The 22,752-nt window shown below is 41.1% G+C and overlaps 2 protein-coding genes across 2 annotated transcripts in view; both read left to right on the top strand.

Annotated features, from left to right (window-relative positions):
- The window catches only part of LOC132895891 (cilia- and flagella-associated protein 43-like), a 53,787-nt gene extending 53,497 nt beyond the window's left edge, over positions 1-290 (top strand). Inside the window, 1 exon segment of the mRNA XM_060936641.1 lies at positions 115-290. Coding sequence (XP_060792624.1) covers positions 115-290 — 176 coding nt within the window.
- An 8,633-nt stretch (positions 291-8,923) lies between these two features.
- The window catches only part of c1qtnf12 (C1q and TNF related 12), a 43,502-nt gene continuing 29,673 nt past the window's right edge, over positions 8,924-22,752 (top strand). The window contains exon 1 of the mRNA XM_060936767.1: positions 8,924-9,990. Within this exon, the coding sequence (XP_060792750.1) occupies positions 9,817-9,990 (174 nt within the window). The 5' untranslated portion in view covers positions 8,924-9,816. The remainder of the gene's footprint in view (positions 9,991-22,752) is intronic.

The following is a 22,752-nucleotide window of genomic DNA, read 5'->3' as shown; positions in this document are numbered from 1 at the left end:
ACCTTTGGCCATATCATCTGTTTAAATTAAAATGTAAATAACATTTAAATTAATTTAAATTGACAGTATTTTAAACAATAATTATAATGTACAACTTTACGACTGTGTCTTCAGCAATGGAGGAAGAGCAAGAGCGTGAAGCTAAGCAACACTATCAAAACATCCTGCAGAGGAGGAAACTTGTGGATGTGGCCAAAGCACAAGATACAGACATCGCCATACTGAGTGCTGAGTTGGAGTGCCTGCGAAAGAAGACATTTCCTACTCTTCCTCCATTAAAATCTATCTGATACAGAAGTTTGAATACTAAATCCTGTTAGGTACTATTCACAATCATATTTAAATCCATGAGAAAGGCACTTAAAAATTCAACCATTAAAAGAGCAAAATGGGTAACAAAGTGCACAAATGTAGAATAACTCTCTTACCCTGGTTGTGTTTTCAGTTCCATATGTAATCTTATAAACCTACAACCCCGATTCCAAAAAAGTTGGGACAAAGTACAAATTGTAAATAAAAACGGAATGCAATGATGTGGAAGTTTCAAAATTCCATATTTTATTCAGAATACAACATAGATGACATATCAAATGTTTAAATTGAGAAAATGTATCATTTAAAGAGAAAAATTAGGTGATTTTAAATTTCATGACAACAACACATCTCAAAAAAGTTGGGACAAGGCCATGTTTACCACTGTGAGACATCCCCTTTTCTCTTTACAACAGTCTGTAAATGTCTGGGGACTGAGGAGAGTTGCTCAAGTTTAGGGATAGGAATGTTAACCCATTTTTGTCTAATGTAGGATTCTAGTTGCTCAACTGTCTTAGGTCTTTTTTGTCGTATCTTCCGTTTTATGATGCGCCAAATGTTTTCTATGGGTGAAATATCTGGACTGCAGGCTGGCCAGTTCAGTACCCGGACCCTTCTTCTATGCAGCCATGATGCTGTAATTGATGCAGTATGTGGTTTGGCATTGTCATGTTGGAAAATGCAAGGTCTTCCCTGAAAGAGACGTCGTCTGGATGGGAACCTGGATATACCTTTCAGCATTGATGGTGTCTTTCCAGATGTGTAAACTGCCCATGCCACATGCACTAATGCAACCCCATCCCATCAGAGATGCAGGCTTCTGAACTGAGCCCTGATAACAACTTGGGTCGTCCTTCTCCTCTTTAGTCCGAATGACATGGCGTCCCTGATTTCCATAAAGAACTTCAAATTTTGATTCTTCTGACCACAGAACAGTTTTCCACTTTGCCACAGTCCATTTTAAATGAGCCTTGGCCCAGAGAAGACGTCTGCGCTTCTGGATCATGTTTAGATATGGCTTCTTCTTTGAACTATAGAGTTTTAGCTGGCATCGTAGGATGGCACGGTGAATTGTGTTCACAGATAATGTTCTCTGGAAATATTCCTGAGCCCATTTTGTGATTTCCAATACAGAAGCATGCCTGTATGTGACGCAGTGCCGTCTAAGGGCCCGAAAATCATGGGCACCCAGTATGGTTTTCCGGCCTTGACCCTTACGCACAGAGATTCTTCCAGATTCTCTGACTCTTTTGATGATATTATGCACTGTAGATGATGATATGTTCAAACTCTTTGCAATTTTACACTGTCGAACTCCTTTCCGATATTGCTCCACTATTTGTCGGCGCAGAATTAGGGGGATTGGTGATCCTATTCCCATCTTTACTTCTGAGAGCCGCTGCCACTCCAAGATGCTCTTTTTATACCCAGTCATGTTAATGACCTATTGCCAATTGACCTAATGAGTTGCAATTTGGTCCTCCAGCTGTTCCTTTTTTGTACCTTTAACTTTTCCAGCCTCTTATTGCCCCTGTCCCAACTTTTTTGACATGTGTTGCTGTCATGAAATTTCAAATGAGCCAATATTTGGCATGAAATTTCAAAATGTCTCACTTTTGACATTTGATATGTTGTCTATGTTCTATTGTGAATACAATATCAGTTTTTGATATTTGTAAATTATTGCATTCCATTTTTATTTACAATTTGTACTTTGTCCCAACTTTTTTGGAATCGGGGTTGTACTTTGAGACATGCTATATTTAAGTAATCAAAAATGTGGTGGTGTGATCCCATACATTTGTTATTAAATAAAGAACAGCACATTATACTTTTTTTTAAAGTAGGTTATAATTACATTGAATGCTGTGGAATGAAGGTGAAAGTTAGTTTTTGTTATGACTTACATTATAGCAGCTATAAACAGTCTTGAGGTCAGAGTGTGCTGCAGTTTCTTTGTAGCAGAGCAGAGCTCCATACTTAAGAGAATATGGTAATGCATGGCTTTGACCATACAATGTATGTGTACCACCACAGGGAACCCCATCATAAGTGCAAAGCAACATATCTCATAAACACTTGATCACTGGTAACAAAATTTGTATCTTTATTTACATAAGACAGATGGGTTTTTATCCAGTGCTTATTTTTGATTTACTTTTTAAAAAAACAATGTGGGATTAATTACTAACACATTTCAGGGAAAATACTGATGAAAAAATATTGTTTTTTTTTTCATAGCATGCAACGTATCATTGCATTATATGCTTTTTTTACCTGAACGATTTCTTACTCTGCACACTCGTGTAAACATAATTATTGTATAGTTCAATAGCAACGATGAGCATCTTTCCTTAGTTTTAAATAATCTAAAACTACCACGAATTGATATCGATTAGTTATGTCTGATAATATTGGACGGTAACTATATGGTAATTGCTATCGTTCGTATGAATAGACCAAGAGTCACAGTGGGAGGTCAGGGCGAGAGAGCCAGTAGACAGTGGGGCCATCAAGAGTCTTTAGCCCCAGGATTCTGTTGGGGCACAGAAGACAGGACAGGGTTCAAGTAGGTGGCTGACAGTTTGGGGGGCACCACAGGAGCAGTTTTCAGAAGCTGCCGTGCCAATGGTGTGAAGGAAGGCCTGAGTTTTCCCCCAACCGATGCAAAGATGGTTCAGCCTGACCCAGGCAGGACGTAGGAGGAAGTGCCCAGCAGATTTAGTGAAGGGCTCAGGGGTATAATTGTACAAAGTGGAATTACCGGTAGCACCCTCCCATTCCTTGCACTGCTGATCCGTGACCCAATCAGGGGTGGGGGTGCTGCAGTTCTCAAGCTCTGCAGCACATACAACAAAGTGCTTGCGGTTAAGGTGTGGTTGAGTATTAACTTCGCTGATGTTTGGCACCAGGCTGACCGGAGTACAAGATTTCTCCACGAGTTTGAGAACCAGGTGGTTCCTTTGGATGCTGGCAGGTGGGATGCCTGCAACAACAGGCAGCATAGCAGAGGGAGTGGGAGTCATGAATCCAGAGATAACTCTCAAGGTGTCATTGATCACGGTATCGATGGCTGGGGTGTGGTAACTATGCACCCAGACCACAGCAGCATACTCTGCAGTGGAGAACAGTCATCAGAGGAACTCAATTTTCACCATATCATAACACTACATTGTTATTACATTGTTACATTGTACATTATTGGCAGTTGCTGGGAATAAGAAGCATAAAGCAATTAAGTTGTTAATGCTGTTATTGGAAAATAATCAACTTAAGGATAGTAACAACCCTCCACAATCACACCACTCCATCACTGAGGATTGTCTTATAACAGGGGTGTAGATTTGAGACCAACACCTGGAGAAACAGAAATTAAAACTAGCAACATCCATCCATCCATTATCTGTAGCCACTTATCCTGTTCAAACTAGCAACATTTTTCATGAAAATATCATAATTACAGTGTCACCTAAACCTAATCCAAGCTTTATTTTATGCACATACATAGACAAGAGTCAAAAAGTGACCAAATTTTAATAGTAAACCATAAACCAGTTTGCCCTGTATTGTCTTATGGCTGAAACAAATTAGTTCATCAAACTCTTCTTGTATACTCACCACTTACATTTCAGTAGAAATTGTTATTTAACTTTAAGGGCCATGCTAAAAAACAGGCTTCTTGTACCAGCCAATGTATCTGTTAATATGTTATTGCTTTGCTGTGTCTTCTTCAGGCACAAATAAGAGCAGGGATTGACATTTCAACATGCCATCATGTGTATCAGATATTCACTGCCTGAAGGTTTTATAGTTCTTATGATTTCTTTCAAAGCTAGTATTAGAAAAAAAAAATCACTGCTGTCTGATGTACAAACATTTAGCCCACATATGAATGTGTCTGTAGGTTAGAGGAAAACACAGGATTAGAAGGAGACACAAGGACTCCAGTCCATCACAGGGAAGAACACACATTCATTTTTTACATTAATGGCATTTAGCAGATGCTCTTATCCAGAGCAACATACAACATACCTAGAGCAGCCTGGGAAGCAGTTGGGGGGTTAGGTGCCTTGCTCAGAGCACTTTAGCCATTCCTGCTGGTCCAAGGAATTGAACCAGTGACCTTTTGGTGCCAAAGATGCTTCTTTAACCATTAGGCCATGGCTTCCCTAATTCACGCCTAACCCTAATTCAGCATAGATCAATTCACCTACCAGCATATTTTTTGGGAAGTGGGAGGAAATCTGAGAACCTGGACGAAAACCTACATGGACACATAGAACATGTGAACTCCAAGCTCATGATCAAACCCTGGACCCTGGACTCTGGATGCAGCAATGCTATGTAGATGACAAACTTGTTCACTCATGTGATTAATTCCATTGACAAATATATCTAACAAGCTTTAGCCATGTTCTCCTTATCTCTAGACCACAGGTTCCCAACCCTGGTCCTGGAAAACCACCAGTCCTGTACATTTAGTCTTCCTTGCTCCTACAGTAACACACCTGATTCAACTAGTCCATCCATTATCTGTAGCCACTTATCCTGTTCTACAGGGTTGTAGGCAAGCTGGAGCCTATCCCAGCTGACTATTGGCGAGAGGCAGGGTACACCCTGGACAAGTCACCAGGTCATCGCAGGGCTGACATAGAGACAAACAACCATTCACACTCACAATTTAGAGTCACCAGTTAACCTAACCTGCATGTCTTTGGACTGTGGGGGAAACTGGAGCACCCGGAGGAAACCCACGTGGACACGGGGAGAACATGCAAACTCCACACAGAAAGGCCCTCGCCGGCCACGGGGCTGAAACTCAGGACCTTCTTGCTGTGAGGCGACAGTGCTAACCACCGTGCCCCCCCCCCCCCCCCCCCATATAAAGTATAATCTATTAAGTATTGTACTTACACATATTCCTTAATGAGGAAAAATAAATATTACTATTTTTAAAGTCTTTTTTAATTTAACTCCTATTAAGGCCATTTCCTTTCTTTTTGAAATTTTTCTTGTAATTTATGCATGCGGCAGCACGGTGGTGTAGTAGTTAGCGCTGTTCCCTCACAGCAAGAAGGTCCGGGTTCGAGCCCTGTGGCCGATGAGGGCCTTTCTGTGTGAAGTTTGCATGTTCTCCCCATGTCCGCGTGGGTTTCCTCCGGGTGCTCTGGTTTCCCCCACAGTCCAAAAACATGCAAGTTAGGTTAACTGGTGACTCTAAATTGAACGTAGGTGTGAATGTGAGTGTGAATGGTTGTCTGTGTCTATGTGTCAGCCCTGTGATGACCTGGCGACTTGTCCAGGGTGTACCCCGCCTTTTGCCCGTAGTCAGCTGGGATAGGCTCCAGCTTGCCTGCGACCCTGTAGAACAGGATAAAGCGGCTAGAGATAATGAGATGAGATGAATTTATGCATGCGTTTGACACCATCGTTTATATGGGAAGATGAAAATGTGAGTATTGTCTCATTTTGGTCACCAGAGGGAGGAAGAGTTCTGGCTTTAAAGTCTGTATGCTTTCCTAGAACATAGTCGACCTACCAAATAGACACTATAAGGAACAGTATAAGGAACTTACAGTGTCTTGCAAAAGTATTCATCCCCCTTGGTGTTTGTCCTGTTTTATTGCATTACAAAATGGAATTAAAATGGATTTTTGGAGGGTCAGCACCATTTGATTTACACAACATGCCTACCACTTTAAAGGTGCAAACTGTTGTTTTATTGTGACACAAACAATAATTAATATAAAAAAACAGAAATCTAGAGTGTGCATAGATATTCACCCCCTTTTGTATGAAACCTCTAAATAAGAGCTGGTCCAACCAATTCACTTCATAAGTCATATAATATAAGATCCACCTGTATGCAAAGTGTCATATGATCTGTCACATGATGTCTGTATAAATCAACTTGTTCTGGAAGGACCCTGACTCTGCAATACTACTAAACAAGCAACACGAAAACCAAGGAGCACTCCAAACATGTCAGAGACAAAGTTGTGAAGAAGTATGGATCAGGGTTGGATTATAAAAAAAATCCCAAACTTTCAATATTCCACGGAGCACCATTAAATCCATTATAGCAAAATGGAAAGAATATGTCACCACTACAAACCTGCCAAGAGAAGGCCACCCACCAAAACTCACAGACTGAGCAAGGAGGGCATTAATCAGAGATGAAACAAAAACACCAAAGATAATACTGAAGGAGCTGCAAAAATCCACCGTGGAGATGGGAGTATCTGTCCATAGGACCACTTTAAGTCGTACACTCCAGAGAGTGGGGCTTTATGGAAGAGTGGCCAGAAAAAGTCATTGCTTAAGAAAACATGTTTGGAGTCTTCCCAACAGCATATGGCAGACTTCCCAAACACATGGAAGAAGATTCTTTGGTCAAATGAGATTAAAATTGATCTTTTTGGCCATTATGGGAAATACCATGTGAGGTGCAAACCCAACACCCTGAGAACACCATTCCTACAGTGAAGCATGGTGGTGGCAACATCATGCTGTGGGGATATTTTTCATCTGCAGGGACAGGAAAGCTGGTTAGGACTGAAGGAAAGAAGGATGGCACTAAATACAGGGCAATTCTGAAGGAAAACCTGTTTGAGTCAGCCAGAGGTTTGAGTCTGGGATGAAAGTTCATGTTTCAGCAGGACAGTGACCCTAAACATACTGCTAAAGCTACACTGGAGTGGTTTAATGGGAAACATTTAAATGTCTTGGAATGGCCTAATCAAAGCCCAGACCTCAATGCAGCTGAGAATCTGTGGCATAAGTTGAAAATTGCTGTACACCAACACAGCCCTTCTAACTTCAAGGGGTTGGAGCAGTTTTGGCTTGAGGAATGGGCAAAAATTCCAGTGGTTAGATGTGCTAAGTTATTAGAGATATACCCCAAGAGACATGCAGCTGTAGTTGCAGCAAAAGGTGGCTCTACAAAGTATTGACTTTGGGGGGTGAATATCTATGCACCCTCCAGATTTCATTTTTTTATCTTAATTATTGTTTGTGTCACAATAAAAGAACAATTTTCACCTTTAAAGTGGTACACCCATACACCTGCCGTTTTATGAAGTTATGTAAATCAGCTAATCCCTTGTCAGCAGCACAATGCATAAAATCATGCAGATACAAATCAAGAGCTTCAGTTAATGTTCACTTCAAACATCAGAATGGGAAAAATTGTGATCTTGAAGTGTGACTTTCACTGTGGCATGGGTGTTGGTGCCAGATGGACTGGTTTGAGTATTTCAGAAACTGCAGAGTTCCTGGGGTTTTCACACACAACAGTCTCTAGAGTTTACACAGAATGGTGCGAAAGACAAAAAACACTGAGCGAGCAACAGTTCTGTAGGTGGAAACAAATGCCTTGTTGACAAGAGAGGTCAGAGGAAAATGGCCAGAATGGTTCGAGCTGCCAGGAAGGATATAGTAACTCATATAATCACTCTTTACAACCATGGTGAGCAGAAAAGCATCTCAGCATGCAACATTGGGCTCCACTCCTGCAGACAAGAACAGGAATCTTAGAATCAAGAACAAGTTCCTATTAAAGTGGCCGGTGGTACTATATTACAGTACAATATTCATTAATGAGTTAAAAAAAGATCAAATCGATGCTAACAGAAAAAAAAATGTCATTTTTATGCCTAGGAGTGTGGTCCACAGTGTGCTAAATGTGATTATACATCAGCCCTGTTTAATTATTGGATCTGATTTGTCATATGGTATTGATCCATTTTCTATAACAGCAGTTCTGACAGTAGTCCTGGCTGTAATTCAGATCAGTTTTATGTTAATGCACTCATTTTAACTGGTTATCATTTCAGTAGTAACCAGTTGCACATGGGTTTGTATGTTGGACAATCTACATTATTAATCTAAGACTAATAATAAATATATGAGAAAACATGTTATGGAAGGAGTCTCCACTGTCAGTGCTTTGTAACAGTCAGTAAATTTTCCATTGTGGGAACGTCTTCAGGACAGACAACTTTGCACTTTGTGGTTTATTTGGTAACATTATGAGCTGCATCCAAAAAGCTTGTGAGGAAATGTTTATATTATGGTATAATGTCAATGTTAAGAGCTAAATTGTCTTCTGGATGTTCCACAACATTAAATTTAATTCTAAATTGTTAAAAAGCATGATGTGCTATTCATTAATAAATTGAAAATTGGCAACTTGCTTTGACATAAGAGGAATAAAAGATTTCAAGCATGCTGTTATAGGAAAATAATCACCAATCAATTATTTTCCTATAAAATAATTTCCTTGATCGTCCTGTCAGTACTTTAAATAAGACAATCTTTTGATCAGAGTACTACTCTATAGTAAAACAGAGCACACACTCACACATCCCCTGAAGTCCTCCAAGTAGCTCTTAGTTGCTCACATGAACATTTCATTCGTGAGATAAAACAGGCCAGTGAAACAAGCAGGTCTGCCAATTTTACTGAAGAGGAGAAGAGAGGCTAGGGGAATCAGAAAAGAGAGGGAGGAGAAAGTAAGTAAGAGAGAGAGACAGAGAGAGAGGAGGGGAGGGAGAGAGTGCTGTGTGATAAACTCTGCTGTGAGCCCTCCTGTATGCTTCAGTCAGGAAGTTTGGGGAGTGTAGGAGTGCATGAGATTGGAAAAAGCAAGTGTGTCGAAACAAGCAGGCACAGAGCAGGCAGGACCCACCACGCAGCCCAGACACGGAGGTGTGTGTGCTTGTGGTTTTGGACTTGGCTGTTGACTTAGGGGCTTCTGAGTTGAGTGTACAAGTGGTTACATCGACAAGAAAACAGCAATTGCTGTCTCTACCAAGTCCTTCTCTTTCTTTGTAGCTTGCTTGAAGGTATCTGCAGGAAATTTTTTTTCCCTGAGAGAAAACAAAGCTGAAAGAAAGGCAAAAGCCAAGACAACTGGAGTGATTCTAACTTCTAACACCTTAAGGACTTTTTTCCATCCACCTTCAGGAGCAGACGACTACACTCACTAGAGAAACTCCAGCTCATCACAACTGTCTCACCACAGCCTCCCAGCCAGAGAAAGAACAAGGGAATCTGGGGAACCCACCATTCCAGCCCCCTCCTTCCCCTGCCTTGGCTCCTGGCCCCTCCTCTGCAGGCGCCCCATGGTACCCTCCACCCCCAGTGGGGCAGGAAGCGTGAAAAATCTCACTAATGGGTTTATTTACTGTCAGACCAGCCGTGATCTGTCATTCCCTAGAACCGCTCTACTTGACACTCCTCATAATCGAGTGAGCTGCTCAGCTTAGTCTGAACTTTACTTTTACTACCTACTGAGACCATCATCACCTCTAGCCTTCCTCCCTGAGAAGGGAGTCCTTGAGTTGAAGTGCCTGTCCCTCAAACCAATTGACTCCACTGAAACCAAGCATAGTTGGGAAAACTCTGGTTGTCCCCAACAGAGGGGTGTGCTCTCTGCTTTCAAAGTGAGGCTTGTCTGAAGGATCTGAAGACTGCTTTGGGAGATTGATTGGAGAACAAAAGATGCGCCTCTGCCTGCTAGCCACCTTGGCAGCTCTGCTTTGGAGTCACGGCACACTCCTGGAAGGGGCTGAAGCCAAAAAAGCACGCAAGAGGCCAAAGGAGATGACCCCGCAGCACACCGAAGTGTTCAACACAACATTTTCCAACAGTGAAGAGGAGGATGAGAGCACAAAGGTAAACTATTTAATTCCTCTGCCTTTCCCTAGCCAGTTATCTCACCACTTTCAATGTGTAAGATTTTGCTGGGGGTACAGATTCACCTGAAATGAGTAATGACTATTTCTAACAGGGAATTATAACCAGAAAAAATATAGATTTCCTACATGTCTTCCATAGGTCATTTAGGGATGTATGTACCATAAACTTGCACATACAGACAAATGTGTTTTATTTGTGTATTATTTGAAGTCAGTCTTCCAGTTGTTATCATTTTACTATCTCTGGTAATATTCAGGGACTGCCTTTAACACTAGGTAGCCACATTTGTCTTCATAATCAGTGATATCATATTGGAAATATATGAGAAACAGTACCTTGAAACATTTCTTTAAGCAGAGCAAATCTGGAGGACTCATCAGACAGCAGGGAACCCGGCTGATTTATTCTGACCATCATAATAATGTCTCTGCATAGTGTAAGAGTAGAAGACTTTGGCTGTTTTGCCTCAGTGAAAACACACACACACACACACACACACACACACACACACACATTGATAAGTCAGTCAAGAATATGTCCATGGAATTAGTCGATAAGACACAGAGCATGGGCTTCAGCCTGTTTGGAGCAGGTGGGTACTGCTTGGATGATAGAGACTGAAATGGAGAGAAAGTACAGACTGCAATGCGTGTAGGTCAAAATGGATGAATGGCTTAGGCATGTGAGGAATGTACACTTGAGGAGCCTGATCAGTGCATCAATTAGTCTCCATTCACCTCCAGACGCCTTACTGATTAATCCTTCAGTGGTTAATGAGCTGCAGTCAATGGCAGCTACAGACAGGCGCTCAGACCGACACCAGTGTATTTTGAGTTTTTTTCTTTCCCCAAAAATAACTTTTTCCAAAATGAACATGTAAAATATTATGTCAGCATTAACTTTGGTCTGGATCAGCATTAGTCAGGCGACATAAACGCCCACATGCGGTGACTGAGTTTGAATGCAAGCATGCATGCATATCCTCAGGCTTTACCATGATAAATGTTTTGACAGTCCAACCGTGTTTATTTATTGCATAAGTATTGTTTAGATATAATAGTTTCCACTGGACCATTTGCCACTCTCGGCCCACCCATTGTGTTGGCATTCTCAAATGACTTGCTCTGGCTCTCAGCCTCCATACCAATACGCTTCATGATTTGTATGCTTCACTTAGTTTGTTCACAACAACAACTGTATTTTTTTTCCATAAAATTAATAGTGAGACTTTCTCAGTCAAGCAAAACTCAAAGATCTAAGATTTCCAAGACATTAGGGGGTTAGTAATTCTGTACATGTGCTACTAGGTTAGGGCATACAGGTTGCACATAGCTGACACCTGATTCCTGGAATGAATGAAGGAATGAATAATAATAATAATCTCATCTCATCTCATTATCTCTAGCCGCTTTATCCTTCTACAGGGTCGCAGGCAAGCTGGAGCCTATCCCAGCTGACTATGGGCGATAGGCGGGGTACACCCTGGACAAGTCGCCAGGTCATCACAGGGCTATAATAATAATAATAATAATAATAATAATAATAATATGCTTCATTTATATCATACCTTTCCCAATTCCAGTGTGACAGAATAATACCACTACAAGAATTTGAACTTGTTTAACTGTGTAAAATTAAGGATTATGAGGATTTTACTTGTTGAATTACAGGCTGTAATGATTTTATATCTAAAATTAGAAGCCACTTGGGTCACACCTCCAGGGCCTCTGGAGGCTTCATCCAACAATGCATTTTCATTTGCCATTAACCTTCTTCTTCTTCTTCTTCTTCTTCTTGCTGTGGTCCAGTGCAGGCAAGCTGCCATGATGTAATTCCTGGGAAAGTTTAGGTGGGGAGATATTTAAAGACCCTTGGCAGAGCTCTTTCCCAGCCCATTGATTCTGTCATTCTCAGGCCAGCCTGACTCCACTGTGTCTGGGACATCCGATAGGGTGAAAAAAAAAAAGAAAAACCAGGGCAGCAGGCCGTGTAAGCCCCTCACAAAGCCTCACAGAAAGGGTCCTGAAAGAGGACACCTAGAAGAGGATTAGCAGCTTTGCCCCCGCCTTGCTTACATTCTTTTCATCTCGTCCCATGCGATCAGGGAATAATGACATAATCACGTTAAGGCCTTGTGTTATGCCAGACTGTGTCACTGCCAAACAACATCACCTGGGCTGTGGACTCAGGGTTAAGTTGATATCCAGGGTTGTGGGTTGAAGATCAATTTCAGAGATTTAAAGCATGTTAGATGGCATTAAAGGAAGATATGTTCACTTCAGGTGAAAGAGGTAAACAGAAGTAAGCTTGCTTGTTTTTCACCTCATTTATTCTTTTTATGTTTGTACTTTACCCTGATGTTCATCCCAAAGGCATAATTAACACTTGTATTTCATGTAGTGATTGTTTTTAGACAAATAAAACAACACCTCCCGATCTAGTGAATCTTCAAATTCACTTTGTCATATACACAAGTGGTGTACAATGAAATTATTAGTTTGCACTTTCTCATGGATGCTGCAGGAGAAAAAAAAGATAAATAATAACATAAAATAAGTGTTAAAAATGGAAGAAAAAAACATTAGAAAGTTATTATTGATATATTTTACACAATCCCTGTAATGTAGCCCGAAGACTTATAATGGCCGGTTCATATTCTTCTTCACAAACTTGTTATACGTTTTTTTTGTTCAAACAAATCACATGATTAACTTGATACAGTTGAAATCACAGAAACAGTTATACGCACAGAATAGTGAGATTACATAATCAGTTATTTTAAAGCTGGAAATGATACAATTTTAATCCTGAAACATATTATGTTGGGCAGCATGGTGGTGTAGTGGTTAGCGCTGTCGCCTCACAGCAAGAAGGTCCGGGTTCGAGCCCCGTGGCCGTTGAGGGCCTTTCTGTGCGGAGTTTGCATGTTCTCCCCGTGTCCGCGTGGGTTTCCTCCGGGTGCTCCGGTTTCCCCCACAGTCCAAAGACATGCAGGTTAGGTTAACTGGTGACTCTAAATTGACCGAAGGTGTGAATGGTTGTCTGTGTCTATGTGTCAGCCCTGTGATGACCTGGCGACTTGTCCAGGGTGTACCCCGCCTTTTGCCTGTAGTCAGCTGGGATAGGCTCCAGCTTGCCTGCGACCCTGTAGAACAGGATAAAGCGGCTAGAGATAATGAGATGAGATGAGACGAGACATATTATGTTTACATTTTTTGCTTATTTGGTTGACATTTTTATCCAAAATGACTTGAGACTGAATACAACTGAGGAAGCAGGTCTTCCTCAAAGCCCCAAAAGCGACATCTTGCTGATATCTGGATTTAAACTCACCACCTACTGATCCATCGCCCAAAGCCTTAACCACTGACTCACCAAAACACTTGTATGTTCTTAGACAAGGCTGAGTGTTGCAAAGCTGTCACTGAGCAACACTAAAGTCATTAACAGCCATCATCAAAGGTGCTTCCCAAAATCTTTGTGATGCAAGACTTTGGCAAAAAATGATCCATTTGACCTACCACAGATAAAAAGGGGGAAAATGAGCAGCCACTCCAGCCTCCATCTCTGCACTGTAATTTCTGCACAAAAGCAGGTGTGATGCTCCAATCACCCTCTTCTCAGCTTTGTCGAGAAGGAGGTGGGTCGAATTATGAGCTACATAGCTCATAATAGGCCTTGTGGTTTTCACTCTTCACATGTCTTCACTAGCAAAGGAATGCACACTCAATATATGCTCGCTCATGAAAATATCTATACAATGTTTACACTGCCAAGAGATTAAAAACAACACAGGGCCCCTGCTAACCTCAGCTCAGATCTCTATTCATGGAAACTTTCCCAGCCATTCTTGACACATACAGTACACGGCGCTGTGTTTTGTAAACGTGTGCTAGATGGCGGTGTAAATTAGATACAGCCGTCTTTGTTGTCACTGATTTAATGACCCATGGGCCTAATGGGCGCCTCTCCAACTTTCCCCTCGAGTAATAACACAGCAGTTAACTGTTTCACTGTGTATGTAAGGACGTGATGAAAGGAACTTTATGGCAACTGCCAAACAAATACTTCAGCATGCAAAAAAAAGAGTCACATCTATATTTGTCCATTCGGAACGTATTAGCTGTCAAACCTTAAACAGGAATGAGTGATGAAATGAAATAATGAAAAGTACATGGGGTTCTGGTACCTGTTCTGGGAAAGGCCTTTGGAAAAGGAGGCCTCCTGTTTGATATGTAGCGAAATGATCATTTGTCTTTTGTATTTCCATGCTGGATCCCAAAGGGCATAATGACTTGGTAGCAACCCAGGGCTTAATTGTAGGTATGGCACAGAGGCGTGCAGCCAATGCGCTCATATAATCAAGACTGTAAATCTGTCTGGCGATCCGTAAAAAGCCACGCCGGGAACATGGCATCATTGCACTTTGTTCATCCCCTCCCAATGTGCCACTTTTTCTCCTGGGGCCTCTAGTGGGATCCACTCTGTGTCCAAGCTTACAGAAAAGTCACATGAACTTCACAGGTCTGACTAATAATCACATGATGAACATGTGAATTTTACACATGTGGCTTTCAGACTCGTCACGTTATGTTTCACACGTGTGATTTTCTCTCATGATTAATTTCTTTCCGCTTGCTATTAGGCATCTAACAATTCACTCAATTCATGACTTGATTTTATTTGATTTACTGATATTCAGCTCATGATTCAATGTTCCCATAATATATAAAATTTTTTTTTAAAAATTTTATTCTAAAAAAATGCAAAATTTATTTTTCTATTCTTTATCAACTTCAATATCCCTTTTCCTTAATAACCTACAATAATTATTTACCCACATTTGTAAAGGATGGAGTAAAATATAATCGCCTATTAACCAAAATATTCCTTTTGTTACAAATGAAAAGAGCTAATAACAAATTGAACTTTTATTAATAAATATTTATGAACATTTGTACTCTCTCCATTTGCTTCTCTTTTCTTTATCTTTCAGCCATCTGTAAAAATAGAACTCTGATTTCTTGTTAACTCTATTTGTACAGGCAATCACACAACAGCTTTCCCATTTTAGATCTGTTTTTGTGTGTTTTCAAGGCATTAGAGCTATGTTACTTCCACCTATGGTGAAGTCATGTGTATTTCTGATATTGTACTTTATTGAGCCATCTGCTGTATAAACAATGCAATTTCAGCTAGGAAAAACTAAGAGATTACAAAGCCTGATATAATAATTGTAATTTTTTATTTCATTCATTTGAATCATCATTAATTTGTATCATAATTTATCATCACACAATATATCGTGACATGCCAACTTGCTAATTTTTCACATGATAATTTTCACATGTTAATTTGTTACATACAGGGCATGTTTTTTTTTTCCATGTGATCACATTGTCACACAATGTCATGTGCAATATAAGGGCACAAAACATAGTGAACTTCACATTGGTTTTTCACATGTGATCCTGTATTACAAAACATATGATCACATGTAAAATGTAGGTGATTTTCCCATAAGGGCTCTCCTGCTGTGCCAGTTAGAGGCACTGGAGTGGAATGGCGGCTGAATGGCAGAGGGAGACAAGCGTGACAGCAAGGACACACGCCACCGATGTCCAACTGCCGAAACAAAGAGAGGCTCCCTTCATTCGATTCATTAGGGATGAAAAAACAAAGGGTTACATTGTTGCCATATAAAAAGAAAAGACTTTTAGTGAAGAAAAGTTAGTTTAACAGAAAAGTGATCCGTGTCCTGCCGCCAAACCTAAACAAATTCCATTTCAGACAGCTCACCTCCACAGCTCTCCTCTACCCCTGTTTTTATCGCCACTGCAGCCACTCAGGAGTGTTGTGAAAAGGGCTGGAAGGCTTACAAGAGTGATAGTAAGACAAAAACCTTGTGAGATCAGTGAGAAACAGATTCCCATAAATCCTTATTTATGGATTTTTAATTTTTTTTGGATTTTATGATTGCTGTAACCTGTAACTCACAGCCGATTAGCTTGGTATCTTGTCTGTTTCAGATGTTTTCTCTGTGTCTGCACAGGTTTCCTTCAGGTTCTCTGGTTTCCTCCTACCTCCCCAAAAGATACAGATTATGAAAAATACTGGCTATGTTAAATTGCCCCTAGGGGTGTGTGTGTGTGTGTGTGTGTGTGTGTGTGTGTGTGTGTGTGTGACTGGACAGACTGCTGTCTCATAACATAACCCATTGCAGGATAAAATGGTTACTGCAGATGATGAATGATGTAACCGATATAATTCAGTCCATTGTTCAGTTGAGGGTCAGTGATCCAGGAAGCCGTTCCGCAAATTTCACAACTCACTTCCATGAATTCTCTTGGGTGATTATAGCACACCAAATCCTCATCTGGGTTCCACATTCACACCTATGGGCAGTTTAGAATAGCCAATTGAACTAATCTGCATGTCTCTTGGACTGTGGAAGGACATCAGCGCACCCAGAGGAAACCCACGCAGACACAGTCAGTGCGTTTACATGCACATAGAGAAAATCAAATTTCTGCCGTTGCTCGACTGAAATCGAAGTTCTAAATGCCATGGAAACACCTTAGCTAGGCTGAAATCGAACCGAACTTGATTTCTTGTAATCGAGCTACACGACCTAGATTATGCGATTTTAGCCGAGCTACTTAGTGCATGTAAACCCTATCGAGCTACGTAGTCGAGCTACTTACTTCAGCACTGCCCCTTCCGGAAGTGACGAGTGACGAGACCACAAGCGGGAAACACAACAGCCTCGGTCGGCATGACAACGAATCATGACAACGGCATGAATCTTTTCTTTTTGTGGCATTGTTTGCACTGTTAAAATTTACAGTAGCTCACTTACTGTATCACCAAATACATCTGTACAGCTGTTGCATAGCTGTGAATTGTGTACATAAACAAGTCATTGTATTTGTGTGTGTGTGTATATATATATATGTCCAACATCTGAAGAATGTCAATAAAAACAAAACAATTGAACTTTTTGTGTGTTTATTAAGACATAAGTTAAATTGTAAGAAAAAAAAATTTTTTTTGTAAGCAAAAAATGGACTTTAGAAAAATATACAATTGTGCAAAATAAGTTGTCTTACAAAACAGTGGTCTGCACAGGACAGTTTGTAGCCATACAGTCTGTTAGAGCAAGCCTAACAGCTTCAGCACAGAACTTGTGAACACGGAACTGGCAGTTTCGTGTTCACAAGTTCCGTGCTCAAGCTGTTAGTGATAACTTTGTTTATACTCTTGAATAGCTCTTCTTCATGACGACAACCAGAAGTGTACCAACACGATGGGGCGTGTAGCGCCACCTGTGGCTCGGGTGCACAATGTACCTCACACAATAGCTCGATTTCCTTGTGTGCATGTAGGATTGGATTTCTCTGGCACCCCTGCTGGGACCCTTAGCTCGATTTGGATGTGTATGTAAATGCACTGAGTGAGAACATGCAAACTCCAGAGAAGGCCATCCGCTGGCCATGACATTCAAACCCAGAACCTTCTTTCTGTGAGGCGACAGTGCTGACAACTGCACCACCCTATCATTCGGTGTTTTTTTGCTAAATCCATAAAGAAGACAAATGTCCTAACCTTTTTATGTCCAATGTTGAAAATAATAAAAAAGCGCAAAGCCTTCCTTTGTTTACTACTATCTCATGCAAGCAATGTTTTAAATGAATAGTTCTCATCTTCGAAAGACACTATGACAGTGGAGTTCAGTAAATAGCAAATGCCACCAAAACAGGAAATTTTCCATTCTGCATGCAAAATCATTACATTACATTAATGGTATTTAGCAGACACTCTTATTCAGAGTGACATACAACATACCCAGAGCAGCCTGGGGAGCAGCTGAGGGTTAGGTGCCTTGCTCAAGGGCAATAATATAATAAATGTTGGGAAGCCATTGCTTAATGGTTAGAGAAGCAGCTTTGGGACCAAAAAGTTGCTGGTTTGATTCCCTGGACCAGCAGGAATAGCTGAAGTGCTATTCCTGCTGGTCCAGGGAATCAAACCAGCAACTTCTTGGTCCCAAAGCTGCTTCTCTAACCATTAAGCAATGGCTTTCCAACATTTATTATCACCTTATTACAACAGAAGTCTCAGACTTAAAATTTTACATATAAAAATTTCTTGAACATGCAGCTTTGCGTCATAATCTGACAGCAACACCATAAGACAATAACACACACACACACACACACACACACACACACACACACACACACATATATATATACTGTATGGGTGTGTGTATATGAGCAATGAGCACACACACACATACCCAGAGCAGTAGGCAGCTATGCTACAGTACCTGGGGAGCAGCTCGGGGTTAGGTGCCTTGCTCAAGGGCACGTCAGCCCAAGGCCACCCCATGTTAACCTAACTGCATGTATTTGAACTACGGGGGAAAACAGAGCACCCAGAGGAACCCCACTCTTGCCCCTTTTCCACCAAAGCAGTTCCAGGGCTGGTTCGGGGCCAGTGCTTAGTTTGGAACCGGGTTTTCTGTTTCCACTGACAAAGAACTGGCTCTGGGGCCAGAAAAACCAGTTCCAGGCTAGCACCAACTCTCTGCTGGGCCAGAGGAAAGAACCACTTACGTCAGCAGGGGGGTGGAGTTGTTAAGACTGACAACAATAACAAGACTGCGAAAGATCACCATTTTTAAGCGACGAGAAGCAGCAGCTGTACAAACGCGAAGTCATTCATTATTATCATTGTTGTTGTTGTTGCTGCTGCTTCTTCCACGTTGTTTTTGCTTCGATATTCGCGCCAAGGTTTATGCAAACGTAGCGACGTAACTGACGTATACAGCGACGTAATGACGTATACAACGATGTAACTGACGTATACAGCGACATAATGACGTGTCTTCTCTTAGCACCACGAGCGATGGAAAAGCAAGCTGGTTCTCAGCTGGCTCGCAAGTTGAACGAGTTGTGAACCAGCACCAGCACTGGCCCCGAACCAGCCCTGGAACTGATTTGGTGGAAAAGGGATAACAGACATGGGGAGAACATACAAACTCCACACAGAAAGGCCCCCGTTGACCGCTGGGCTCGAATCCAGAACTTTCTTGCTGTGAGGTGACAGTGCTAACCACTACACCACCATGCCACCCTAAATATAAAATAGATGATAGGTCCAGATATAAAATAATAATAATAATAATAAGAAGAAGAATAAGAATAAAAACACATGCTAAATAGCCACTTCTGTCTTAATAAACTCAGAAACAGCATTCATATGTGGTCAGATATAATTGAAGGAAACCGAATTTCTTCCAACCATATCACCATTGTTTGTTGGATTTTCAGATGAATTTTTCATGAGTTTAGGCTCTTTTTTGTATGAAGATGGGTGATCTGGACCCTATCCCAAGAACACTGGGCATGAGTTGGGAATATACACCCTGGATGAGACTTCAGACCATGCACACATTCACTGCTACACAGGACCAAGTTAAGAGTCATCGATGGACTTACTGCCATGTTTTTGGGAGGTGGGAGGAAACCTGAAAACCCTATGGAATCCCACATGGGGACAACTCAAGACAGACAGTAACCTGAGCTCAGGCTTGAACTGGGAACTTCTGTCAGCTGGGCCTCCCATGTGGCCCCTATACTAATACTCTTACATGATTAAATTATATAATTTGATTTAATTTAATTTAATTTCTTTTCACCTCTGGTCATGAATTAACACTTTTTCCACAAATGTGCTCATTTTTTTTTAGATGTGTTTTGGGTACCTGTTATGATATCAACAGATTATAAATGTACTGAGGACAAATTTGAGCATTTTTATTGAACCAGGAGAGTTTGTGGCTGTTGTACTTTTCTCTCTAAAAACCCACAAACAGTTCTTTGGACAAATGTGTTGTCTATACATCTGCTGACCCTCCACAGCAACTACACCATATTCCAAAATGGGAATTTACTGATGGTAATCAGTACAATTTGGTCTGTGAGAGCTTTCCACCGTTCTTCACATTTCATCATATATAACACACACCTATGTTCTCTGAAGTTAAAAATTCAATTCTGCTTAATTCGATTGTGTTTGTATGTTGCTTTAAACAAAAGACATAGACAATGGGCATTGTCACAAAGCAAGTTCAGACTCCAGATGTTGATTTCGATTCATAATGAGTAAGCCAGTGGTAATAGTGGCAAGAAAAAACTCCCTGAGCAACATGAGGAAGAAACCTTGAACCTTCTCCATCCCACCCATATTTTGGTCTTCTCCAAACAATTGCCACAAAGTGTGAAGCACACAATTGTCTAGAATGGACAATTCACTGAGGAAAACTAAGGCCCTGTCCACACGGCAATGGATTCAGATGAATCTGATAAAATTGTTTATCGTTTCGGCCTGGCGTCCACACGGCACCGGCGTTTTGGGTGCCCCAAAACGAAATCTTTTGAGAACGGGTTCCAGAGTGGAAAAATCTGGCAACGGCCCCGTTGCGAAGTCGTCTGGATGAGTAGAACGGATTTGTTTATGATGACGTCACAACCACATGACTGTCAGTGCTTCACGCCGGGTAGAAGTGTAACGAACTCGATACGAGTTGTCAACAAATCCTATAACTTGGTTCATGAAACTCGCTTACAAAATATTTTCACTGTGAATATTTATTGTGTAATGGTGCAAAGTGAGAGAGAGAGAGAGAGAGAGAGAGAGAGTAAGAGAATAGCCCTTAGGGCAGAGTCTTTAGTCCAAACACTGCGGAAGTACTGAGTATAACCAAACCGCGCACCGCCCGTGCGCTTTCCAAAAACAAAAACAATCCCGCCAGCAAAAATAGGGAAAAAAAAGGAGCGATCTCACCTCTTCAGATGTTGGTTTAAGTCCGACAATACATTCCTCAAAAAGGGTGTAGAAGAACAAATTAATCCATCAACGTGTAGCATTCAATTTATTCCGGACCATTAAAGAATTCTGGAGGATATCAGAATGTTGGCGTACCGGCTTCCATCTACCCCCCTTCATTCCTCTTTCCACATCTTTCGTTTTACACTACTGATTAATAATCAAAACTTTGTGGCTGATGCTACAGAAGAAGGGGTTTATGCGCATGCGTCTACTTCTTCTATTGTTCTGGTGTCTCCGATGGGACCGTCTTACAGCGCACGTAGAGGTGTGGCATGTGTATTTCATTGTTTTCAGCAAGCATTGCGTTGCCATATGAACCTGATATTTTACTGATCCGTTGCCCATGTGGACGCGATATTTTAAAAAAAAAATCTCGTTGCTGTTGTTGTGTGGATGTAGCCTAAGAGGCCCAGACCTGTTCCAGCATGACAGTGCCCCTGTGCACAAACTGAGGTCCATGAAGACATGGTTTGTCAAGAATGGAGTTGAAGAACTTGAGTGTCCTGCACAGAACCCTGACCTCAACCCCACTGAACACCATTGGGATGAATGTCAGTGAACTGAACACCTGGAGTGTCAGTCCTTCTCACCCATCAAATCTCCACAGCTACATTCCAAAATCATGTGGGAAGCCTTCCTAGAAGACCCAAGGAGACCAAATCCATGTTAAAGCCAATAGTTTCAGAATGGGATGTTCAACAAGTATCCTGTATATGGGTGTGACGATTGGGTGTCCACATACTGTATTTGTGGCTATAGTGTACTACTCCAGGTACAAAAGCTGTCCAATTGGGGATATCACCCAATGACAAGGAAAGGTACAGTTTAGTATCCTTTTTCTGAGAGTGTATTGTGAATACAAGTGCTGGGTTGAGCACAGTACCGTCTTTATGATTACTTCAGCAATTCTCAAGTACAAGTTGTCAGTATCCAAGTGAAATTATCCACTGAAGCAAGGATGAGTTGCAGAAGTAGAGCATCAAAATGCATCTGTGGTCTTGGCATTATAAATTTAGACCAACCTCTTGCTTTCTGTCTTCATATTAGAGAACTGGGAAATGCTGGTTCTGGCTTGTTTCCATTTTCCCTGCTGTACATAATAGCTTTATGTGCTATATCTGATACAAGTAAATAGAAAACATGACTGTTAGTCTGTCTGGTGTAATGGGTACCCAATTTGTAAGGATTCAGTATTTATGCAATATTTAGTCTAGTTTGTGCAGGCTGTGCGTGCGTGGGCTTAATTATAGGCTTCAGAAATACGGCCTACACGCCTGTCAGTAAATGCAATGGAAAAAATTAGGCCTAATGCATAGTCATGGTGAGAATATCTGGAATTATATTAATCATAACCAAGCTGATTGTAATGGCTTGGAAATGAAGCCTAAACAATCATTAAGCCTCTCCACAATGAGACAGTGCTGCGTGGCTGTTGATGGCGGCCACAAAATAGTTTAATGGTTGTGTTTATGTTTGCTGTGGCAGACAGCCTCTAGTTCCTCCCACTTTTGTTGCTCAAAATAAGCTCATTTTCAAATTTCCTTTAAATGTTAAACAAATACTATGTGGCAGAACTTTGGAGAGATTAAAAAAAAAAGCCTGCTTAGAAGCTTTGGAGAGATTAAAAAAAAAGCCTGCTTAGAAGCTATTCTGTTTTAAAGTCATGTGGAGCCTCAAATATGACTCAAGTATTCAGTGAATGCAGCAAACACCATAACATAAGTGTGGATGACAATTATAGCATGTCACAGCATACAGGTACAGTGTTTCTCTTGTAAAATCCAAAACCAAAGCAGCAAAAGCAACAATTTGCTGTTTCTTCATGCCCAGGTACATTTTGTG

This window comes from Neoarius graeffei, chromosome 13, assembly GCF_027579695.1.
Source record: "Neoarius graeffei isolate fNeoGra1 chromosome 13, fNeoGra1.pri, whole genome shotgun sequence".
Lineage (NCBI taxonomy): Eukaryota > Metazoa > Chordata > Actinopteri > Siluriformes > Ariidae > Neoarius > Neoarius graeffei.
The sequence above is the reverse complement of the archived record's forward strand: the minus strand, read 5'-3'. Positions and strand labels throughout refer to the sequence as shown.